This window comes from Impatiens glandulifera, chromosome 2, assembly GCF_907164915.1.
Source record: "Impatiens glandulifera chromosome 2, dImpGla2.1, whole genome shotgun sequence".
NCBI classification, from domain to species: domain Eukaryota; kingdom Viridiplantae; phylum Streptophyta; class Magnoliopsida; order Ericales; family Balsaminaceae; genus Impatiens; species Impatiens glandulifera.
The window spans coordinates 61,545,672-61,570,133 of record NC_061863.1 but is presented as its reverse complement, the minus strand read 5'-3'; the positions used below and the strand labels follow the sequence as shown (position 1 = coordinate 61,570,133).

The following is a 24,462-nucleotide window of genomic DNA, read 5'->3' as shown; positions in this document are numbered from 1 at the left end:
CGCCGGAAAGAATAAATGAAAAGAAAAAAGACAGACGGAAGAAGAAGGGGGAAACTGAAACGTTTTTTTTTTTTTTCATTTTTTTTCTCTCTCCTAGCTGGCAAGGCCACGTAGATTCGTGGCCTTGCTTTCGCTACTCATTCGTTGAAAATATCATTTCTCTATAAATATATGTATATATGATGAGTTTATATTAAATTTAAATTCAAATTCAAATAATCCAAAATAATCAATCTTTAATTATATTTATAATTTATAAACGCGTCTTAATAGATTTGTTTACAGAAAGAAACAAAAGAGGTAAAGTTTCAACCTATCTTCTTTATTCCTTATCTCTATCATTTTATTATGAAGCAAATTTAATTTAATAATTAATACCAAACAATTAACTGTAATTGATTTATGGTCAAAAGTCTTAATCATAACATACCAGGGTATTATTCATCATAATTGACATTGAACGAAAGATGATGAAAAAAAGCAGATCTTGAATTTATATATAGATTTTTTTGAATTAGGAGCTGCATGTATGATCGTATTTACGAAAATAAAAATAAAAATTGGGGGGACTTTGTCACATTTATTTATTTATTTTTATTTTTATTATTATTTTGTTTCTGTTTCAAGAAAAAAACATTGACTATATTATTAGGAACCATTGAAGAAATAAATTAAATTAGTAATATGTCAAAGTTTGAAAAGGTGAATCACATAATCTATAAAAAAAAAAAAAAAAATTAGAATAGATATGAGATGGTCCTATAAAAAAAAGTTCATAAACTTAAAAAAATTTGAAATTTTAGAGACAGCGCAGACAAAATGATCAACATTCAAATTGAAAATGGTAATGACACTCTATTATGTCATGACCTCTGATTCGAAAACAGATTTATCCTTCATAACAGTGTCTTCTCCATCACTCAAATCAAACGAGAATGCCAATTGGCCATAGTTCAACAACTCAAAAGCGGCGATTGAAACAATCTTCTAAGGACTATTCCAGAAGGTGCGAGAATCCTTGACGCACTTTCATCCTATCATCTAAATAACCATGAGGATTCTCGTGTTTGGGTGTCGAGAACAATGGTAGGTTCGACTCGCGCAGGGTCTGCTTGGGATTGTGTTCGTGATTATGGGGACGTTGTCCCATGATCCCACTTAGTGTGGTCTACCAAAGTGATCCCAAACACCAATTCATTTTATGACTCGCCTTCCGTGAGAGACTCAATACCCGTGATCGGATCAAAAATTACATGAGCATCCCGGATTCTAATTGCCTCATTTGCTTGGAAAATGAGGAATCCATTGAACACCTCCTTAGGAACTGCCCTTTTGCCTCATTGCTTTGTCGCAGGTTCTCCGCATCAATGAGCCTCCTCAGCTTCTCAAACGAATGGACCGACATCAAGGACCTCAACATCATAAAGACCAAAGGGAACGACTTTAGCTCCAATACCTTCAAGTATTTTTTTCGCCAACATTGAATTTATCACATTTGGATGGAGATGAACGTTAGAGCCTTTTCAGAAGTCCGCAACAATGCGGATACAGTCTGGAATAATATTATGAAGACAACTCTCTCATCCGAACGTGGAGGCGTATTCCCACAGGCGAGAATAATTGGTTAATCCTGTAAAAATTGGAATATCGTTTACGCGCGAGAAAGTCACCATAACCACTGATTTCATTGCACTTTAATTCTCAATTCTCATTTGTCATTTTTTTTTTACTTCGTTCAATTTATTTTTACTCTTATTTTCTTTGAATTAATGTAAATCCTTTACCTTTTTGTAGCTTTTATTTTATTGACGCTAAATTGTGTTTCAAAAATAAAATAAAATAAAATAATTGGTCAGTTACTATGGATGATTGAGAATCTGGATTATGTTTTTTTCTTTATTTAATCTTTGAGTTATTCTTTTTAGGGATTTTTTATATTTTCATGATGGCATTTTTTTCAAACTTATAAAAGAAAGGTATGAGTTAAAATATTCTTTATAGTTTGGTAATATGTAATAATTAATTAAATATGTATGATTTTCATTTTAAATAGACATCTTATTTTGATTCATTAATAATGGTCATTTATGAATATTTTGTAATGCATTGTCAAAGGTGTTTACAATTTATTTATTATCATCATGATTAATGATCCACCATTGACCTTTTTATTTCCCCATATTTTTCAACCTATATGCATGGCATGGGTCGGTAGAATAGACCAATAATAGGACGTGTGATGAAAAATATAATTAACGAGTCACTTACATATGATTTATTTAATTATTAACTTATACTATTTATTATATTCAAGTTATGAATATGACTTTAACAGTCCCGCAATTCAAATTTTAAGTTTCCAAAACTAAATATTCATGTTTTTCTTATTTACCTTGGATGTTATATTGAAAACATATTATAGTTTTGTATTAAAATTAATAAAAGTATTATAGCTGGTTAAATTCTATAAAAACACCATTAAAGTAATGGGTTCCAATCTGGTATAAACATTTTTTCCCTTTTTCTAAGGGTCCGAAAAAGGCAAAAATCTAAGCGTATGTCTAACTCGCCTGTCATGGGCCAGCCTGAGGCTCACATTAAAAATATCACAATAAAATGAATCATGATAGAGTTTTTTTTGGACTACAATCATTTTATTTTCTAAAGTTTTGATTTTGAGCTTACACATTGTTAATGTGTTTTTTTTTGTTCATTTTGATTTTGTTGCTGTTTTGATTAATAATTTATGATTACTAATTCGTTATATATATAAAATTAAGTTATTGTTTAAAATTAAAGTGTCAAGACTTTGGAATTATTTTAATCTCTTAAATTTTTATTTGGACAGAGTTCACACATTGATATTGTTTTCTGCGTTTTATTAATAATTTATAATTTAGAATGACTGGGGTTAAAAATCAATATCATAATTATATTTTTTTTATAAGAAATTAATTCTCATTAAATCAAATAATGAGTTACATATTGAATAATAATTTACAAATAAAAGAAAATAACATCTAAAAAATAATATTTAGACGTTATATAAAATAAATTTGTGAAAATTAAGATTATAATTAAACTAATACACCGATCACACTTTCTTTTAAGGTAACTCCAAATGACAAACTCATTTGAATTCAATAACAATAAAGAATGAGAGCAAGTTAAACAAATTAAAGAATCTATACCCAAAATTCTGAGCGGCAATAAAATTTATTTCTGTCAGAGGGTTGGTTTGCCAAAAATAATTCTGCCAAATAATAACTGACCATATACAAATATGGTTAAAATAGAGAGAAACTCATCAAATATGTTTCCAGAAAAATTCCACTAAAAGACTTTGGTTTATATAACGTATATACAAACCCAGTCAGAACACAAGATTTAACAGTTGCATGTTCTGAACTCCTACTCACTCTGTTGAACAGACAACTTTCTGATCAACTTACAATAGTGAATATACTCCCACTTTATACAATGTATGCTTTTTACAGTTAGAGAGAGTAAAAGAATAAAAAAATTTCAAAACTTCTAGAACTTGTGTGAGCACGTGAACCAGGGAGATCACCATTGTACTTTGAGGCTCTTTTATAGTGAAGTGTAGCAACAGACGACTCTAATATTTGGATTGTGAAATGACCGGGAAAGATTCGTCGTACCTAAAATCCAGATATTTGGGGATCTGCCGTACCAAAAATATAGGGATCCGCCGTTCATAAATCTAGGGATTTAATGTTGTACTTTGATGTTGAGATGTAGGTAAAGATCGAATCTGATACGTAGATACGTGTCGACTTTCTAATGGTTGAGCACTTGGCGGCAGTTGTAATAAGCTGACTGGGAAGTCTGTTTATAACAGATGCTGATACCCACTATGCTGATGAGCTATGCAGATAAGCAGAGCACTTCTTCAGACGACTGTTGAAGCAAGGCTCTGCCAGCGCTTTTTCAGACTGCTGCTGAAGCAAGACGTCTGCTCGCGATTTTTCAGACCAAGACGTCTACTCGAAGTGAGACGTCTGCTCGCGCTTCTTCAGCTCGTGACGTTTGCTTGAAGTGAGACATCTACTCGCGCTTCTTCAACTATGCTGTTGAAATGAGACGTCTACTTGCGCTTCTTCAACTTGAGACTTTTTCTTGCGCTTCTTGAGCTGTACTTGCGCATAGACATTTGCACAACTTAGTTTTATTCATTTATGAATTCATTATTAAAACTATATTGTATTCATTAAACTTAGTTTTATTCACCTAAGTTTATTTTAATCAATTAATGCACTTAATCTTAATTAATTATTTCTTTTTTTAATTAATTCTTTCTTTTTCTTCTTTTAACTTATTCTAACGTGGTCAATAATATGATAAGTCGATTGTGCATAATATTCAAAGTAAGGATAATTAGTGATGAATAATGACTAGTCGGATGTAACAAAATGTTCAAAGTGAGGATATGAGATGATCGATATATATAATTTGGCGTCGATTGTTCTTAATGTTCAAAATAAAGGTATGCAATGATCAATAATGACAATTCGGTTCGACTTAATGCCCCTTAGGATAAGAGTTCGACGTTAATAACGAGTCATTTGAGGAAAATATAAATTTTTAAGTTTATAGTGTTTACCGTTTTTAAATTAGTTATCCTAACACTGCCAAATGACATATTGTTATTAATTTTTTTCTCCTTAAGTTTGGTGTTCAATGTTTATATTATTTGCTCTTTTTTTAGATTTGCAATATGATTGTCATTAAAAAAAATTAAATGTCCTTTTAATGATTTTTCTTATTTTCAAAGAATTCAAATATAATTTTTCATGTATAATGATATATATATATATATATATATTGGACAAGATTTAAGACTTCCTTAAATAGAGATATTTAAGGTGATGAATACCATCAAAATGATTACCATTTAACGTGTAAAAAAATTATGTATAGAGATTCCAGCTAATATATAGTTAGCAATATATATAATAAGAGATTCCAGCTAATATGTTTCTATATCTTGAACAATATTTGACTTAAAATTGAGATTCCAGCTAATATATATAGTTAGCAAATCTAATATAAATATATATTAAAAAAATTTGTAATGTCAATGTGTAATTATTTCAAATGAATACACCTTGATTCTTACTATCCAAATGAATTATCGGAGGAAAACCTTATAAATTATTGAAAATCCATATTATCCTACTAATTTCACTAATATATTAAAAATGTTTAAATTGAATTCTATTAACTATCAAAATTTGATTGTTGCTTGAAAAAGTTTGATAAAATTTTAGATTTTTTCTTATCATATATAGTATTTTTTTTTTCAAATATCATTGTTTTCATTTAAGGTGGTCCTATGCTTGATCAATGTATAATTTCACAAAGTCGTGTTTGTATTGTTTCTAGTAAGCTGAATTCTTGTTTGCAATAACAAAGTATAAAAATATCTATCCACAATGAAATTGATTTAATTCTTGGATGTCATTTTGAAAGAATTACTTATTTTTAATAAAAATAATAATAAAATATTTTTGAAGAAATTATTAGACTATCTCCAATTAAAAAAACTCATTCTCAAACTCAAAATGTAACAAGTATTACATCAAATAATAATTCATCTCCAACTCAAAAACTCATTTTCAAACTCAAAAGAATATATTATCGAAATATTTATTGTTAACCAAATTTTTAACTTTTTCACTACTATATATAAATTTATCAACGAATTAGATATATAAGAAGATTAAAAATTATGTCGATATCGTCCCATAATAGAGTTTTACTTTTAGTAGGTGTCCATGTCTGAGTAAGACGTTATGCGTTGGTAATATATGGATAGTTTTCATGTAGACATTACTGTAAATTATTCGCTAAGATAATTTTATATAATTTTTGTTAGGAAAAATTTTCGTAAACAATCTAGATTCATTGTGGGGATGATTCTTCGATCGGTTTTTGGGACGATAGTTTGTGTAATGTCAAAAGTCTAGTTATGACGTATCTTGAGCTTGTTTCTATTGCTATATGTAGAAATGACACAGTTAAGGACATGTTTGATCATCGATCTAGTGGTTTCGCTAGCCGAATTAGATATAGAAAGAGATTAAACATTATAGAAAGTTCATCTCATAATAAAGTTTACTTTTAGTAGGACGCAAACAAATGTCCCCGTCTGAACAAGACATTATACGTTGGCGAGGCATTGATTGTTACATGTGGAGCATTGCTACAAGTTATTCGTTAAGATGAGTTCATATAACTTTTGTTGGAAAAAACTTTATGAGTCAAAGATTTCATCTATGATCTCGTTCTTTGGTTGTAACGTTATTCACGGTGGAATTCTTACGGATGATATATGCATGAAAAAATATTGTATTATGGTTAGTCGTATGTGTCACGAATATGTTGAATCTGTTGAGTTATGGAGCCTACACTTATAATAAACTTTACATTGTTAATTAGAGTTTATTGGGTTTTCTTTTTTTGGTTTTGGGTTTGGGCCTGACCAAAGTTATTTAGGTTTATTACTTGAATGTTTACCCTATAAATATGTGATTATTAAGGGTTTACATTGGTTAGATAGAATTCTAGAGAGATAAAGTGTGAGGCAAAAACTCTGTATTCCTTCTTCTTCTTCATAGTAAATCTGGTGGTGGCTGAAGTGGATGTAGCTTAATTTGAGTGAACCACTATAAATCTGTGTGTTCTTGTGTTCTTCTTTCTTGTGTTTTTACAGATTGTTTTCAAGCTGGTAGGATTTGGGAGATACAAATCCTAACAACTGGTATCAGAGCAGCTAGGCTAGATCTGAGCATTGGAAATAATGGCAAGTGAGAATAGTATAAGACATGGGATTGGAAGATTTGATGGGACAGATTATGTCTTCTGAAGAATGCAGATTGAAGATTATCTCTATGGAAAGAAGCTTCATGTTCCTTTGAGTGAGAAACTAGAGAAGATGGATGAAGCTGAATGGAAACTCCTTGATAGACAGGTTTTGGGAGTTGTCCGATTGACGCTAGCCAAGATAGTTGCTCACAATGTAGCAAAGGAGAAGACCACCATGGGTCTGATGAAAGCTCTTTCTGATATGTATGAGAAACCATCTGCTAACAACAAGGTACACTTAATGAAAAGACTCTTTTACTTAAGAATGGTTGATGGTACTTCTGTCACTACTCATTTGAATGAATTCAATACAATTGTGAATCAATTGCTATCTGTTGAGATTGATTTTGGGGATGAAGTTAGTGCCCTGATTTTGTTAGCATCTCTACCAAATAGCTGGGAACCTATGAGGGAAGCAATTAGTAATTCAGTTGGAAATTCTAAACTGAAATTTGTTGAAGTTAGAGATCGTATTCTTGCTGAAGAGGTTCGTAAAATTGATTCTGGTGAAACATTCAAAGGTTCTGCTCTGAATGTGGAAAACAGGGGAAGAGGTAATGATAGAAATTTCAACCGAGGTAAGAGCAGATCTATGTCAAGGAGCAGGAGGAGTCAGTCCAAGTCTGGGCGGACATTTGAGTGTTAGAATTGCGGTAAACAGGGTCATTTAAAGAGGAACTGCAAAGCACCAAAAAAAATGGTGATGATAAAAATGATGCAGCCAACGTTGTTACAAAATCTGTCACTGATGCGTTACTTATGTCTGTTGATAGCCCGATAGATTCATGGGTTTTGGACTCAGGAGCGTCTTTCCACACCACTGCTCACAAAGAATTAATGGAGAATTATGTGGCTGGAAACTGTGGAAAAGTTTATCTCGCAGATGGTGAGCCACTGGATATTGTTGGCATTGGTGACATCAAATTGAAGATGGCAAATGGTTCTGTTTGGAAGATTAATAAGGTGAGACACATTCCAGGTTTAATGCGCAATTTGATCTCTGTTACACAACTTGATGAAGAAGGTCACAATTTCAGTTGTGGAAATGGTGCATGGAAGGTGACTAAAGGAGCAATTGTTGTTGCTCGAGGTCACAAAACTGGAACATTATACACGACTTCAACTTGCAGAGAAATAGTTGATGCTGTAATTGATGATTCGAAGAACATTGAGCTATGGCATTGCAGGTTGGGCCATATGAGCGAAAAAGGGATGAAAATTCTTTTGAAGAATGGACAGATTCCAGAACTGAAGTCTGTTGAACATCAGTTATGTGAAAACTGCATTCTTGGAAAACAAAAACGGGTGAGTTTCTTAAAAACTGGGAAGGAGCTCAAGAAAGAAAGACTAGAGTTGGTACACACTGATGTGTGGGGACCTGCACCTGTTTCTTCTATTGGCGGATCATACTGCTATGTGACTTTTATAGATGATTCAACAAAAAAAGTATGGGTTTATTTTATGAAGCACAAGTCTGAAGTATTTGTTATTTTCAAGAAGTGGAAGACTTTGGTTGAAAATGAAACAAATCAGAAAGTTAAGTGCTTGAGATCCGACAATGGAGGTGAATATATCAATTCAGATTTCAAAGAGTATTGTGCTGTGAATGGGATCAGTATGGTGAAGATTGTTCCCCGAACGCCTCAAGAGAATGGAGTAGCTGAACAAATTAATCGAACACTGAACGAGCGTGCTAGAAGCATGAGATTGCATGCAGGGCTGCCTAAAACTTTCTGGGCAGAAGCTATTAATATTGCTGCCTATTTGATAAACAGGGGACCCTCTGTTCCTCTTTAATTCAGAATTCCTGAAGAAGCTTGGAGCAATAAAAAGGTAAACCTTTCTTATTTGAAAGTGTTTGGATGTTTATCATATGTTCATATTAATGAATGTGATAGGAGCAAGCTTGATCCAAAGTCTAATAAATGTTTTTTCATTGGTTATGGTGATATCGAGTTTGGTTATCGTTTTTGGGATAATCAAAATCGGAAGATCATTCGTAGCAGAAATGTTATCTTCAATGAACAGGTTCTCTACAAAGATTGTGTTGGGAAGACATCAGATGGTGATTCCAAGTTGGAAGAGACTGGTACGGTCGATTTGAGACAATTTTCAGCTGAATATATACCGGTTGTCGAAGAAGAACAATGTGTTGTTGAAGATGAAATCATTGAGAACGTGGCTCCAGAGGTAAATCAGCAAACACCGGTTATACAGTTGAGAAGATCATCAAGGAATCGAAAACCAGTTGAGAGGTGGTCTCCATCTCTGAACTATATCTTGTTGACAGATAGAGGTGAACCTGAATGTTATGAGGAAGCAATACAATCTGATGAATCGATTAAGTGGGAGTCTGCTATGAAAGATGAGATGGACTCTTTGATGTTGAATCAGACTTGGGAGCTCACTAAGCTACCAAAGGGAAAGAAAGCACTTCACAACAAATGGATCTTCAGGATTAAAAAAGAACATGATAAAACCATGAGGTACAAGGCAAGGTTGGTTGTGAAAGGATTTCAACAGAAAGAAGGTATTGACTACAATGAGATCTTCTCTCCAGTAGTTAAATTGATGACAATCAGAACTGTTTTGAGTTTGGTTATGAAAGAAGACCTTCATCTTCAACAAATGGATGTCAAAACTGCTTTTCTTCATGGTGATTTAGATGAAGAGATTTATATGCGACAACCAGAAGGATTTGAAATCAAAGGAAAAGATGAGCTTGTGTGTAAGCTTCAGAAGAGTCTGTATGGTTTGAAACATGCTCCAAGGCAATGGTACAAGAAGTTTGATAGCTTCATGAAAAGTAACAATTTTTTGAGGTGTGAAGCTGATCATTGCTGCTATATCAAGAGGTTTGATAAATCGTACATTATTCTTCTTCTCTACGTTGATGACATGTTGATTGCTGGAGCAAGCTTGTATGAGATTAACAAGATTAAGAAAGAGTTGTCTGAAAAGTTTGCAATGAAGGATTTGGGTGCTGCTAAACAAATCCTTGGGATGATAATTTTCAGGGATGAAGAAGTTCTCAAGCTTTCACAAGAAGAATATGTGAAGAAAGTTCTTAGCAAGTTCAACTTGTATGATGCAAAACCAGTTACTACCCCCTTAGCTAGTCACTTCAGACTATCTAAAGATCAGTCGCCTTCAACAGAGGAGGAGAAAAATTACATGGCCATTGTTCCGTATGTCTCTGTCATTGGTTGTATTATGTATGCGATGGTTTGCACAAGACCAGACATAGCACATGCAGTGGGAGTTGTTAGCAGATTCATGAGCAATCCGGGTAGACAACATTGGGAAAGTGTAAAGTGGATACTACGATACTTAAGAGGAAGTACGGGTCTCGCTTTGTGTTTTCGAAAGTTTAATATGGGTTTAGAATGATATGTTGATGCTGACAATGGTGGTGATGTTGATAGTAGGAAGAGCACAACAGAGTACATTTATACTCTGGGAGGTACTGCAATCAAATGGGTATCAAAATTGCAGAAGATTGTTGTTATTTCTAGTTGTGAAGCAGAGTATGTTGCTGTGACAGAAGCTGCTAAGGAGATGATGTGGTTACAACCCTTTTTGCGAGAATTGGGTCAAGACTACGAGGGAAGTGTGTTGCGATGCGACAGTCAGAGTGCCATTCATTTGGCAAAGAATCTTGTTTATCATGGCAGGACGAAGCATATACAGGTTCGTTATCATTTCATCCGGTTAGCTTTAGAAGATGGAGTATTAGCTCTTGAGAAGATTCCCAGGAGTGAGAATCCAGCTGATATGTTGACGAAAACTGTGACAAATGAGAAACTGAAATTGTGTGCAACTTCAGTTGGTCTTCTACGTTAAGACACCGAATGGAAAGCCACTACCGATCGAGAGATGATGAAGTTAGTCTCCAAGTGGGAGATTGTTGAGTTATGGAGCCTACACTTATAATAAACTCTACATTTTTAATTAGAGTTTATTGGGTTTTCTTTTTTTGGTTTTGGGCTTGGGCCTGACCAAAGTTATTTAGGTTTATTACCTGAATGTTTACCCTATAAATATGTGATTATTAAGGGTTTACATTGGTTAGATATAATTCTAGAGAGATAAAGTGTGAGGCAAAAACTCGGTATTCCTTCTTCTTCTTCATAGTAAATCTGGTGGTGGCTGAAGTTGATGTAGCTCAATTTGAGTGAACCACTATAAATCTGTGTGTTCTTGTGTTCTTCTTTCTTGTGTTTTTACAGATTGTTTTCAAGCTGGTAGGATTTGGGAGATACAAATCCTAACAGAATCAGCAACTCACTTTTACATTGTCGAGAAATGACTATTATTTAAAGTCTTTTGTGAAATATTATTGAGATTCATTGAGTGTTGTCCGAGTCTTTAGATAGTTGCTGAGAAGTTTGAATTGATACAACATATATGATAGACCTACATATTTAAGTTATCATGGTTGAAGAGAAATTGTCGAATTTTCAATGATCGTAGTCGTCTAATGTGTAACATTCATGATATAATTATTATTGTATTTTCTAATATTCGTTCCGAAATTCAGTAGAATCCATCGGGAAGTTAATCATTTTTCTAGAAACTTACGAGCTCGATAACTTATTGAGTAACGTTTTTTATTTTTTTCACGTAAAGTTTTGTCTTTATTTTAAACTATTTTTTTTTTATCATTGTTCATATACATAGAGCAAAATAATAAATAATAATGTAGAGTTATTAATAATTAAAAATGAATAACCCAAACAAAATTAATTTTCCACTCAATTACTTCTCAACCATCACATCACTTATTTTATTAACCAAAATATTAAAATACTCTATATTTTAAATTTTTTTATTTTTTTTTACTTTTTTTTATATATATCAATACATTTTAAGTATTTTTAAAAAATAATCATTATCTCCTCAAAATCATCAACCATCATTATTTTTCTACTATTTTGTTTTTTTTTAAATCAAATCCAAAAAAGGCCTAAGTTATTGATTTTTATTATTATATATATATAAAAAAAAAATATATTTGGTATGGTTGTAATTTTGTGAATTCCGTGTTCTTTGTATAGGATCAGAGCCATTTACAACCACCAAAATAGAAAGAAAGAGAAAAATAATGATCACCGTCTTCCGTTTCTCTCCTCCTTCTTCTTCCTTTACTACTACTACTTCTATCACTTCATCTTCTTCTCTGAAACTAAAAGTAGTACCGAAACATCCTTCATTTCTCCGTTCCCGGAAAAGCAGAAGAATAACCACCTCTCGTGTTTCGGCGGAAGTAGCAGCGCCGGTTACGCTCGACGCGTTCTGGAAATGGGTATCCGACGAAGGAATCATTTCCTCCAAGTGTCCATTGCAGCCCACCGTCGTCGCCGAGGGGCTAGGTCTTGTCGCCAAGAGAGACATATCCCGTAACGACGTCGTTCTCGAGGTACCTAAGAAGTTCTGGATAAATCCAGATACAGTCGCGGCTTCTGATATCGGTAGAGTCTGCGGAGGATTGAAGCCATGGATATCCGTCGCTCTGTTTCTCATTAGAGAGAAGAAACTCAAAGATAAGTCCAAATGGCGATATTATCTTGACATTCTCCCACAAACCACCGATTCAACCCTTTTTTGGTCAGAAGAGGAGCTCTATCAAATTCGAGGTTCTCAGCTACTGAGCACGACGCGCAACGTCAAACAATACGTGCAAACTGAATTTGAGAAATTGCAAGAGGAAGTCATTATTCCTAATAACCAGCTTTTCCCATTTCAAATCCAACCAGAAGATTTCTTATGGGCCTTTGGTATATTAAGATCAAGAGCTTTCTCTCGTCTTCGTGGACAGAATCTCGTCCTCATTCCCATTGCAGACCTGGTAAGTAAGATCATCTTTAATTTGGAAAAGAAACCCCTTTACTGTTGTTCTAATGTTCTACTCTCTCTCTCTCTCTCTGGATCCAGATCAATCACAGTCCTGACATAACCACAGAGGAATATGCATGGGAGATTAAAGGAGGCGGAATTTTCTCCAAGGAGCTCTTTTTCTCTTTAAGAACACCTGTCTTTGTCAAGGCCGGTCAACAGGTGCTGATACAATACGATTTGGACAAAAGCAATGCCGAGCTTGCTCTTGACTACGGATTCACAGAGAACAACCCCAGCCGCAACGCCTACACACTCACCCTGCAAATATCCGAATCGGATCAGTTCGTCGGGGACAAGCTGGATATCGCGGAACTAAACAAACTGGGGGAAACGGCGTCTTTTGACATTGTTCTGGGGTCTCCTCTTCCGCCCATGTTGCTTCCGTATCTGCGGTTGGTAGCTCTTGGAGGAACCGATGTTTTCCTTTTGGAATCGATTTTCAGGAATTCAATTTGGGGTCATCTTGAATTGCCTGTTAGCCGTAGTAATGAGGAGCTTATATGTAAAGTTGTTAGAGAGGCGTGTACATCGGCCCTTTCTGGCTACCTTACCACCATTGAAGAGGTAGGTAGAGAGCATAGCATAGCATAGACTCTTCTATGAATGTTGTTGTTGTTATAATAATAATAATAATAACAATAATAATGATAATGCAGGATGAGAATTTGTTGGAAGAAGGCGGTCTTGATCCAAGGGTTAAGACAGCAGTTGAAGTAAGAGCAGGAGAGAAGAAGATACTGAAACAGATAGATGAGATATTTGAGAAAAGAGAAACAGAGTTGGATGAGTTGGAATATTATCAAGAAAGGAGGCTTAAGGATCTGGGTCTGGTTGGAGAGCAAGGTGAAATTATATTCTGGGAATAAACAACAGATCAAATTACCACCAACAAAATTATGTACATGTATTTGTTTTAAAAGTGATGTACAAAGCTCAAATTTGATGGACAAACAAACCATGAGATAATTACGAGGAAAGTGACCAGTTTGGTAGAAAATCAACAAATAACTTACAAGCACGCTGGAAACATGTAGAAAATCGATTATGTATTGTGTATTGTTTTGTATCTTCTTCATCATCATCATCACTTTCTGATCAGCAAATCTTACATGTAAACTTTTGAAGGTCAAGAAGTGAAGATGCCCCAGTGATTATCTGATGATGTTAAATTCTCTTTTATCTTTTCAAGAATCTTGAGAATTTCCAAGAAATGTGGTCTTTTCCGCATGTCTGGAGCCCAGCATTGCTGAGTTAACCTAAAACATAGGGGAAAATCAACCATTTATCATCTTCCAATCTATCTTAAAGGCATTGTTTGATCTGTTTATTAATGCAGGTTATGGAAAATCAGGTGGTAATTTGAGTTGATGATTTGATTGTTGATTAAATAGTGAGATAACCAGAATCGAACAAACAATCAATGAGAAAATTTGGAGAGAATAAAGAATTGACTTACTCCTTCAATTCAGTAATGCCTTTAGTTTTAATAAATACAGGCCTTCGTCCTTCTGCTATATGTTTTGCTGCTTCATAAGGTTCAAACTCAGTCAGTGGTGGATCACCTTCAAGCATCTACAACCAATCAAGGGTATCATTTCTAACTCACCATATGCTTAGGAATTCTCATGGAAGTATAAAATGCAAATTATTACCTCATATAATATCATTCCAAAAGAGAAAACATCTACTTTCTTGTCATATTTCCTGTGCTTGAAAACTTCAGGAGCCATATATCTATCTGTAGTTGGCCAACATGTATTAGCCAGCAATTCTTTTGTAAATAATTCATGAAAAGCAAAACCAGACAACACAAACACTCACAACTTCCCGTCTCGCCAGTCATTTTGTAGACATCGTGAGCATGCTGTGACTTTATCAGTCTGCTTAGACCAAAATCCCCGACTTTTAAATGGTCTGCATTAGAATTAACTAGAAGAACATTCCTGAAAAATAAAAACCCATCATATTCAGCTATTAATCACCAAACGTCCCAAATAAAAAATAAAAAAAACATACCTTGGCTTGAGGTCTCTGTGAATTATGACATTTGGTTCATTGTGAAGATAAGCCATACCTCTGCAAACATGAATTTTCACAATTCTTAGCAAATCCTAGCAGGCTGGACAAAACCTTTGTATAATTGGTAACTTATGGATTTACTTACCTAGCAATGTCCAGTGCAAAGTTGATGGCAGTTGATGGACTAAGAGCCCCCTTTTCCTTGAGGTGCTGATGAAGGTCACCCTGTTAACAACATAAAAAGAGGTTTTAATTATTTACACAGAGCTTTCCAACTTCATTAGAAACAATAATATGTGTTTTGACTATACCCCGCGCAAGTACTCGGTAATCAACATTAGGGGTTTCTTGTCCGTAACAGCTCCAAGGAACTGAACAATGTTGGGGTGCCGAAGCTTCACTAGTAAATTGACCTCATGCCTGAAGTCCTGTCTGAATCAGACAAGAATAAACCGATGAATAATCTTCCAAAATATAAGTTATCCATGCTAGGCAGAGTCTGCAATTAAACGATAATACACTTCTTGCTCTAGTGGTAGGGGGTGGTTTTTAAAGCAGTTAATGATTCTTGAACAATAAACTCAATTTCACATGATCATTCTATGATTTATGAATCACTGATTAAGGAGAAAATCTATTTTTATATTGTAATCATAATGCAAAAGAAGGCAAATAAAACGCATCTTTCATTCTCTTGCAAATATTAATAGCTCATCACGTCCCCACAGAAGAAGATTAGAAACTCAATTAGAATATGTTAATTGTAAGAGAAATAGGCAAACTTACATCACCAATTTATCACCGGAAAGATTTGGAAGAATACGTTTGACTGCTACAGGTGTTCCCCGCCAACTTGCTTTTACTATCTCACCAAATGATCCCTACCAGCAGCAGACATGAGTAAGCATTTATCAGTATTTAGGTGAAAGCTGTAAGCTTCAAGGTTAACTATAAAACTAGGAAATGAATGAAGAATTTGGATCTCAAATATCAATTACAGTGTTAAATAAACATTGGGATGATGCCAAATGATCGGACAAAAAAAGAAGAGAAAGATCAACTCGATAACTACCCTAGTTCTTGTAGTTAAACAACTCTGGACGACAGTATGGTAGATAATGTTAGTGGGTTAGTAACTTATAAATAGTAAGAGTATGTATTATTTGGAGGAATTGATGGAATAGCTTGAATCTGTATTAGGTTATTCTCATCTCATCCATATTTCTTAAACAAATCTTGGATCTCTAAGCTGGTGCGTAACATATCACACATGAATGCAACTACCTAATTACAAATGCAACATCAAAGTAATAGCCGGAAACAAAACCTAATATTTGCTATTTGCACACAAGCACATGATGGTAGATGGTTCACACAACCTTCATCCATTGCAGGCAGTGACTATATCAAAAGATGTTGACAGAAAAAGCCAACGACAAATTCTGTAGCCAATTGAATTACCTACCAAAACTACCATTAATACTATTTGTTATGAAACAAGAAAACTAATATCTAACTTCATATATAAATCTATCTATCACTCAGAATAGGATTATATAAGAAAGATTAAAAACAATTATACCTTCCCAATAATATGTGCTGAAGAGAAGTCTAGCTCTAATGGATCAATCTCCCAATCACACTTATTGGGTAGAGGAGGTGGAACAGGCTTTGGTTCAAAGTGGCTTCCATTTTGACCCTGCAAGAAAGAACAACTCATATAATTTTTCACTTCTGCATACTACATATTCGTTAACAGACTCAAGAATGGTGAATGTATACTTATGAATGAAAATGGAAGAAGAGTAAAGTGCGGAAATCATTGACTTACGAAGGAAAGGCCACCATGTGACTTTAACAGCTCCATCATGCTAGGTTTTTTAGCTCCTTCTGCATCAGCTAAAGGCTGCGTGAGAGAGTATTTCAGAACCAAAATCGGCTTCATCAGTTATAGATAATTAATGCGAAGGTTAATTATGATTGCAAATTGCAATATATAGCAACAGAAATCAAAACTCTAAACAACAATATACCGTATTCTTCCAACGATCCTGAGCGTTGACATCGGCGCCGAACTCAATCAAGCATTTGGCGACTTCGATCCAGCCGTGAAGCGAGGCGACGTGAAGTGGCGTCCGCTTGTCGTAATCCGTAGCGTTGACCAGCGAGGGGTCCTCCAACAGCAACTTCCTTACCGCCACGTCGTCGTTCTGATGCGCGTGCCAGAGGATGAGTGAAGTCCTGCTGACCCTGGCCTTTTCCATCTTCTTATGAGCAGCCTCTGCGGTGGACGACGCCGACGAAGAAGAATCGCCGGCGGTTGGGGAGTTTCCCGCGCTTCCACCGCTGCCACTCATAGAGCTCAAAATCGTGTTGATCGGGCGAGGGCTCAGCCGCCTAGATAGGATTGTTGGTGGTAAGTCACTATTGGCTCTTGACTCTTAACAATAATTGGTGGTTGCTTTATTTTGGTCTTTCTAATTCAGCTTTAGAAATTGGGAGTATCAGCGACGGTTAACAAAGCGCGCTGTTTATAGTAATAATTTTCTTCCAAAAATATATATTTTTTTTAATAATCAGCCCGTCAATCATTTATTCTATTTATTTTTTAAAGGAAAATAAATAAATAAATTTCTAAACAGAATCTTAATAATGTACCTCTTTTAATAAAAATCAAATATTAAACTTTAGCCGTCATCTAGTCAAAACTTTATTAATAAATTACATCGAAACATGTCATATGCTAAATTTAATAAAGTAAATCTCAACTTAAATCATATCCAAAATTGTGTTAGGATGAAAAATACAATAACATAAAACATTTTCAAACAAATAACTTGTCTCTTCATAAGATGATGTCTTTTTTTTATTATAAAAATTAAATTATTTTAATGTTAAGATAAGTTTTAAAATTATGAAAAACAAAGCATGACACCTCATATGTCTCCGACTTTCAATGATAAGATAATTCCGTTGTTATATTTTCTTGAATTTAAAGCATTCTTATTTTATAATATATATATTATTGCTAAAGTTGGCCCTAGTCTTTGGGCTGCTCCAGCCGCTATACAGAAGAATTAATTTTTTTTTATAGTTTTTCCACATGGCTAAATTACATTAAATTAACTTAATTGTATATTAATAATAATTCTCTGTTAATATTTATAAAAACAAAACCTAAATTTTATTTACCTAACTTGAAGGCCAACTGAGTTTAAGGGCAGACCCTAATTATTGAACCGACATAAATGAGTTTGGACACTATCATTAATTATATTTTAAAATATATAAAAAAAATAGAATTATATTTTAAAATATAAAAAAATATATATAATTAATAATGATATCTTAACAAAGCCTAAAACAAAGGAGGGTATTTATGTCTTTTATGTGTTGACTTTAGAGTTTTTTAGAATCTAAAATTTTCATTTGTAAAAAATCACCAAAATAATTATTAGGTAAAAAATCCTCATAATATTTGTTTGATCTAATTTAATCACAATTTTCATACAAAATTATAATCACCTTTTACTTTATCTTTAAAATAATTATAAAATCAATTTTATCTTTACTCAGATCAATTTTAAAAATAATTATAATTAATATAAAAAATTAAAGTATAGTCATTTTCAATAGAGCTGGCTGATTTAACAATTTCAGAAAGAAATTTCCATATACAGAAAAAAGAAATTAATTGATTTGTTAGGCATACGAGTTTTTTCCACAGAATTGGATCAATTCTGTCGGCTAAGACATATAACTTAGTTTTCAGATTTGCTCAGCCAAAGAAAGAAACAAAATAATAGGGACCTGTTACAATAATTCAACATGATAACATTAGATTAAGAATGTTTTCTTCAGAATATACCATTTATGCAAGCAAAGTAAAGTAAAGGTAGAGAATATATATATATAACAAGTCCAATTCAAAGGAAGAATCATAACTTTCCCATTTTATTTACACCTAGAGTTCAATTGCGAAACAACTTAAAATATAGAATGATGATAATTGCGATAACCAGAACCGCAATCAGTGAACCAGTAATCAGTTTATGCCTGCTCATTCTTCTAGTCATGGATGTTAAGACCTTTTTGCTTTTGTCAATAGCATCATCTATTCCATGAAGCTGCAACACATAATGTTATATATTAATAACCATTTTCAAATAACCCTGGATCAAACAGAGAGACTATTTGTGGAATTATTACCTTATTATGGGAATGCAGCAGAGTTTCACGTTGTTGATGCAAATCTTCCAAGATGGAAGCACCTAGTGCTTCTGTCTCAAATGCGGTCCTCCTACTCTCCTTGATCCTTTCACTTGACTGATTCAGTCTTTCTGTTGACATCACTAACCTGTCTCTTTGACTAGCAGAAGCCTGTTCATCAAAATCACATAATAAACTTGTTTATAAATGTTTTATGGGGTAATAACTGCGAGACACACACTTAAATATGATCATCCACTGATTTATATGCTTGCATCTTCAAACACAATTATAGACAAAGTGATGATGGTTGAAAAGTAAAAGTACTGATATAGTGAATAAATGAATTCATAATACTCTAGTCTGAACAAATTTGAAGAAGAAGATGAAAAGTGATACTGATTATATAGGCAGTTCTAAGCTAAACAAGAAGAAAAGTGTTATTAACAAAATAAGAAACATCTACTAACAAAATAACAGTCTCTCTTCTAGAAAACATAACTTCTACGCTTCTAGAAGATATGACAATTGTTTAGTTAGTTTGAACCTCCCTTCCTCATTTGACAAACAAAATCACGTGGAAAAGCTTTGTTTAGTTTATTTATTTTTTCTACAAGGCCAAGTCCATTTTCATTAGACGGAAATTTTCTCTTAAGACACTCAATTCAGATGTTCCAGTTCCATTTGGAGTTTTTTTTCAAAAGTAAAGTTGAGGGGAGAATTGTTAACCTCGAAATAATTCAGGGTTTTAAAATAAACGAAGCTTTGTCGGCATGATTTGTCTGTCATCGTGAGCTTTGTTAAATCCACTATGCACTTAAGGAGGGGATGTCCAAAATAAATAAATAGCTATCATATCTTCTAAATATGACATCTATTTATTTTCTACATCCCCTCCTGGTATTAGAGCATCAATGTGTGCCATTGAAATTAGGGGAAAAAAAAAGAAGCAGCAGTAATCTAACAGGCTAGGAGACATAGATTTCTCTTGTGCAATAGAACCTAATGTAATTCCTCTGAATTTTGTTACAATCATTTTCCTTCTTTTTAGACTAAAGAAAATTGTGTGTTCTATAAAGGAGCAGATGTATACCGTGTGGGCATCTGCCATTCCAGACTCCAACAACTCATCACGTGAATCATTCACATTAAACAACGAAGCTTTAGTGGCTTCCTTCTTAAGTTTGTTCAGATCAGCTTTATATTCCCGTAACTTGGCCAGTAAAACAGCCTTCAGACTTGGCTGCAAACTTCTGGCCTCAAGATCCATTTTCCTTATCTAGTGAATCAATAATGATATCATTCACATCAGCTCTAGAAAGAACTAGACAACAAAACAAAAGGAAAAAAAGAGAAGAAAAAGCCCAAGATATACCACAACTTCAGCCTCATCAACTCCTGCATTTATCTCAGAAAGCTGCTTCTTCTTGTCCTCTGCTAAAAAGTGGTGTTTCAGGCAACAATTCAAAAGATTATAAACACGGAAAGGCATCTATCATGATGCCTTATGGAGTCTCCTCTATTGGACACAAAAAATCCCCAAAATACAAGTACAGGGCGACATGACTTTTCTGTCTATACGAAGTGTAACGAGTTTATAAAGCTTACAACATACTTGATCAGACAATGTAAAAAGAACATCAATGGCTCAAAATCAGCTGGCCTTTTGACTACTATTGGGACCATAAAACTGAGCACAAGTATTTCAAGCATATTAAATTCAAATAGCTATTTATAGGAGGGTGAGAGATCAAAGATCGGCTCATCTGAATCTGAACATACAGTTCATTCAATACCAAATAATTCATCATATCCACAATTACAGTATAACAGCTATTTCTAGGGTTCTCTTACAACTAACTATCCCTATATGCACAACTAGAAGTAGAAGTATCAAGAAAAACAAGTATTCCTTACGTACCTCCATCAGGAAGAAGAGAAGTTGAGTTACATTTCCTGAATAAATTTGCAGAGAGCTCGCAGTACTGACGCTCGTATCCTTCAAATACTTCACTCATTTCCCCTGCTGAAAGCGCAACAATTAATTAGGTTCCAAATAACTGTAGATCAACTATTTATTGGGTAAAAACATCTTAAATGAAGTTCTAGTCCGTAAGCGAGCAGATCTTGCTATCAAAGAAATCTAAAACCGAAATTAAATCTCAGGATAAGCAAAGAACACCAAATGAGCTGGCAGAAACAAGACATGTCGATACTTACAAGGAAGATCGAGAATTCCTGGCCTGTAAAATTGAAGGATCCAACGAACAGCTACAGAGTTGAGAATTGAGAACTGAGAATTGATCGAGTCTCCAGACTGGAGAAAATAGTACTCAAAAGGAGGAAGACGATGAAAGACTGAATTTGCATAAAATTCCGAATACGTCCCTGTACTTAATATGATTATTCAAAATTGTCCACAAACTTTTCAAATAATGATCATTTGAGAGAGAAAATTTGATTTAGGAACGAGGTGGTGAATTGTAGCGTAATTTGATTGACTAGAAAATAAAATAATTTATCTCTTTTTTTATATTTATTTAATTAGTCTTATATTATTCATATAGGTAGTGTTTGTGTCTACTAAGTCAACATCATATGTATAAAGAAAAAAAATTAACAAATGAGAATTTTTTTTTTTTTAATGAATTGGTTGTCATATTATTTCCTCCTTTGTTATTTCTTCACAATTTTATTATTTATTAATCAAATGTAATATATATTAACATATATTTCAAATAGCTTTGTTTAAAAAGAAGAATTGGGCCCTAGTTTTATTGAAAATGAAATGGGCCTAACCTAAATATTAGTTTTGTACGGTCTTATAGTCTTAGACGATTTATTGGATTTTATAATTAAAAATGTATATATAATTTCATAGTTATCCTTTTAAGTTTTAACTATCAAATCAGTACTTTTAATAATAATAAAATACTAATATATCATTATTTAATTTTTAAACTTTTTTTATTTTAAATATAAAATGAAATTTAATAATTAAATTAATTAAAAACTTAAATATTTTTTTATTATCGAACAAAGTTTTTTTTATTTACAAAATCTCAAAACAATAGATTAAATTAAATAACCAAGATCAAACAAGAACTACGTGATTTGAATACTTTAACATGATTGGTCAATTAAGCAAGGAAAGGTGGGCCCTATGTCGTTTTCAACGGTCTGAAAGTCGCCAGCAACAATATCTTACTTATGCACACAGTACCAGTGAATCCTATCTCCTAACAACTTTTTTTTATTTATTTTTATTTTATTTTATTAGTTGTGAATCTTATGATAATAAGGGGATAGGAGCGTCATTTGATGTCTTAAGGCTTAAATGGTCTATTTTTAATATCCATTTATAGTGTTCTATGGCCCGGCCATAGATAACTAGAAGTCAAATTATTTACACACAAAATATAAAGAATTATTATTGTAGAATTTGGACAATTATACTTGAAACTATTACCAAATTTAGTGTTTATTTGTTCCCTTGCAATCTAACATATGTTATTCAATTATAATTCTAGTTACACTTGGTAAAAAAAAAAACACACATATAATTCATTCCTTAATAATTCTATTTATTACAAGCTATAACTTTTAAAAAATGTTTATTTTAAAAATTAATAAAGCTTTATTTATTGCACGAGATGTTGTATTAAAATTATCATTGAAAAGAAAACAATGCAAGTAATCTCACGAAAGAATAATTGAGAATAGTTGATTAGTTTTAACTATATATATGAATAGTAGGTTAGTTTGGCGTTTTGACTGTCACTAAACCGAGCAACCAAAAACGTCAGGTTCGGTTTGCCAATTTCATAAATCCTCCGTTATTCGGTTTGATCGATTCAATTAATTTTTGGTGGAAAGTTAATGTTTATTTTATAATTAGTATTATAAAAATAATAAAAATATTAATTATAATTATTATCTCTTAACTCGTAAGTTCAATAATTTTAAAAAATATATTATTTTTTTATATTTTAAACAAAATTATAAAATAATACTAATTATTTATTTTTATTTTTATATATTATTATTAATTTAAAATAATAACGTAATTATATTGTTATTTATGAATTTGATATAATATTAATAATATTTAAAATAATTAAAATGAAATTTAAATAACATTAAAATATCAATAAAGTTAATTAAAAACAATATTAAAAAAATAATTAACAAAGATAAAAATAAATTAAAATTATTAATTATTAATTTTTTCTTGCACTTAAATTTTATATAACTACCGAAAAAAATTATAAACCTATACAATTTATACAATATCTTATACTTTCAACCAAATAATAATATATATAAATTAAGAAATGATAGTGGAGAGAATTTGAGAGAGAATGAGAATGAAATGACATATCACTATATCACTAATTGGAAAAATAATAAAGGATGATGGGAGGAAAAAATGATAAAATTTGTTAATTTTTTAGTAAATCAAATTGGGTCACTAATTTCCTTTCAATTTTTTTTTCTCAAATTCTTTGCTTCAATCATTTCTCATATAAATTATATTTTACGGTTAATTCGTTGCTACCCAAACGGGAAGGGTATGTATTTACTAAAACAACGTAATAGATAGAAAGAGAAAAAATCTAACAAATGAGTATGTTGATATTCCTTTTATGTATATATGTCATTTTATAAGTGAGATTAACATCGAAATAACTCAGTTTATACCCAATATAGTACTCAATTTATACGAGAATATAAATAAATTTTATTATAATTTTTTTTTAATTTTATTTATGAATAGCATACTCCACCATGTAGTTGTGACCTCTTTAAAATAAGTTGTTAGACAGAGTATAATATTTTTGTAAATATTTTTTATATAATTAAAAATAATAATAAGAGAGTTTAAACCTAACAATATAAGCATAACTATTCGAATATTTATTCCTTATAAATAATATTTATTTAAGTATTCAAACAAATCGTAAATTCATCACTATACATACTTAAGTGTTTTTTTTTCTAATCCGATTATTTTTATTTACTTTATCAGTATTGATCAAATTCATTTTTATTAGACAATAATCAAGTATATTATTACTAATGAAATTTAATACATGAGTTATATAAATGCTAATAATTATCACCATATTCCATATATAAAATATAAAAGATTAAAATCAAATTATCACGATTTCTTAGATTTAGATTTAGTAATAATAGTATTGATTAAAGTTAATAAATTATACGGGTCATCAATGTATGAATGTGGGTTGTCAATGACAACTTGTCATAACCTTGGTCAAAACAAAATTAATTATATATCTTTAGCAATTTGAAAGGAATGATTTTTTTTTTTTTATAATTTTTTTTCAAATTCTCTCTTCAATAATTTCTAGTTATTTTAATGTTAGATAATAATATTAATACTTATAAATTTTTAAAATAAATTATTATAAAAGTCAATTTTAC

General features: G+C 32.3%; 3 protein-coding genes across 6 annotated transcripts; 1 reads left to right on the top strand and 2 right to left on the bottom strand.

Moving 5' to 3' along the window:
• The first annotated feature begins 11,955 nt into the window (after window positions 1–11,955).
• On the top strand, window positions 11,956–14,006 carry LOC124927945 (fructose-bisphosphate aldolase-lysine N-methyltransferase, chloroplastic). Its single transcript, XM_047468458.1, has 3 exons — window positions 11,956–12,736; window positions 12,823–13,350; window positions 13,443–14,006. Exons 1-3 carry the CDS (start codon window positions 11,993–11,995, stop codon window positions 13,650–13,652), a joined length of 1,482 nt encoding a protein of 493 aa, XP_047324414.1. The 5' UTR covers window positions 11,956–11,992; the 3' UTR covers window positions 13,653–14,006.
• LOC124927946 (integrin-linked protein kinase 1-like) lies at window positions 13,729–17,277 on the bottom strand. Its single transcript, XM_047468459.1, has 11 exons — window positions 16,839–17,277; window positions 16,637–16,711; window positions 16,388–16,504; window positions 15,592–15,686; window positions 15,117–15,237; window positions 14,951–15,030; window positions 14,803–14,862; window positions 14,608–14,729; window positions 14,439–14,524; window positions 14,243–14,358; window positions 13,729–14,042 (listed from the first exon to the last, which is right to left on the bottom strand). The coding sequence occupies exons 1-11, from the start codon at window positions 17,160–17,162 to the stop codon at window positions 13,913–13,915; spliced, it is 1,326 nt and encodes a 441-aa protein (XP_047324415.1). The 5' UTR covers window positions 17,163–17,277; the 3' UTR covers window positions 13,729–13,912.
• A 1,341-nt stretch (window positions 17,278–18,618) lies between these two features.
• Window positions 18,619–21,372, bottom strand: LOC124925814 (vesicle transport v-SNARE 12-like). Of its 4 annotated transcripts, none has more exons than XM_047465923.1 (6): window positions 21,235–21,372; window positions 20,936–21,040; window positions 20,390–20,451; window positions 20,108–20,293; window positions 19,015–19,185; window positions 18,619–18,932 (listed from the first exon to the last, which is right to left on the bottom strand). In XM_047465923.1, the coding sequence occupies exons 2-6, from the start codon at window positions 21,030–21,032 to the stop codon at window positions 18,777–18,779; spliced, it is 672 nt and encodes a 223-aa protein (XP_047321879.1). In that variant the 5' UTR covers window positions 21,033–21,040; window positions 21,235–21,372; the 3' UTR covers window positions 18,619–18,776. The 4 variants fall into 4 exon arrangements, with proteins under 4 accessions (XP_047321879.1, XP_047321881.1, XP_047321878.1 ...); XM_047465925.1 differs by having other exon boundaries at window positions 20,390–20,448; XM_047465922.1 differs by having other exon boundaries at window positions 20,936–21,037; window positions 21,235–21,336.
• Between the last annotated feature and the right edge of the window lie 3,090 nt (window positions 21,373–24,462).

What these genes read in the sequence shown, in the direction of transcription:
- LOC124927945 (XM_047468458.1), top strand. Translation starts at nt 11,993, where the DNA reads ATGATCACCGTCTTCCGTTTCTCTCCTCCTTCTTCTTCCTTTACTACT. An exon ending in TCATTCCCATTGCAGACCTG is followed by an intron (nt 12,737 to 12,822) that starts GTAAGTAAGATC and finishes CTCTGGATCCAG; the next exon opens with ATCAATCACAGTCCTGACAT. An exon ending in ACCTTACCACCATTGAAGAG is followed by an intron (nt 13,351 to 13,442) that starts GTAGGTAGAGAG and finishes ATGATAATGCAG; the next exon opens with GATGAGAATTTGTTGGAAGA.
- LOC124927946 (XM_047468459.1), bottom strand. Translation starts at nt 17,162, where the DNA reads ATGAGTGGCAGCGGTGGAAGCGCGGGAAACTCCCCAACCGCCGGCGAT. An exon ending in CAGCACATATTATTGGGAAG is followed by an intron (nt 15,687 to 16,387) that starts GTATAATTGTTT and finishes TGCTGCTGGTAG; the next exon opens with GGATCATTTGGTGAGATAGT. An exon ending in CACAGAGACCTCAAGCCAAG is followed by an intron (nt 14,730 to 14,802) that starts GTATGTTTTTTT and finishes TTTATTTTTCAG; the next exon opens with GAATGTTCTTCTAGTTAATT.
- LOC124925814 (XM_047465923.1), bottom strand. Translation starts at nt 21,032, where the DNA reads ATGAGTGAAGTATTTGAAGGATACGAGCGTCAGTACTGCGAGCTCTCT. An exon ending in TTCTCTTCTTCCTGATGGAG is followed by an intron (nt 20,452 to 20,935) that starts GTACGTAAGGAA and finishes ACCACTTTTTAG; the next exon opens with CAGAGGACAAGAAGAAGCAG. An exon ending in GAATGGCAGATGCCCACACG is followed by an intron (nt 19,186 to 20,107) that starts GTATACATCTGC and finishes TTTGATGAACAG; the next exon opens with GCTTCTGCTAGTCAAAGAGA.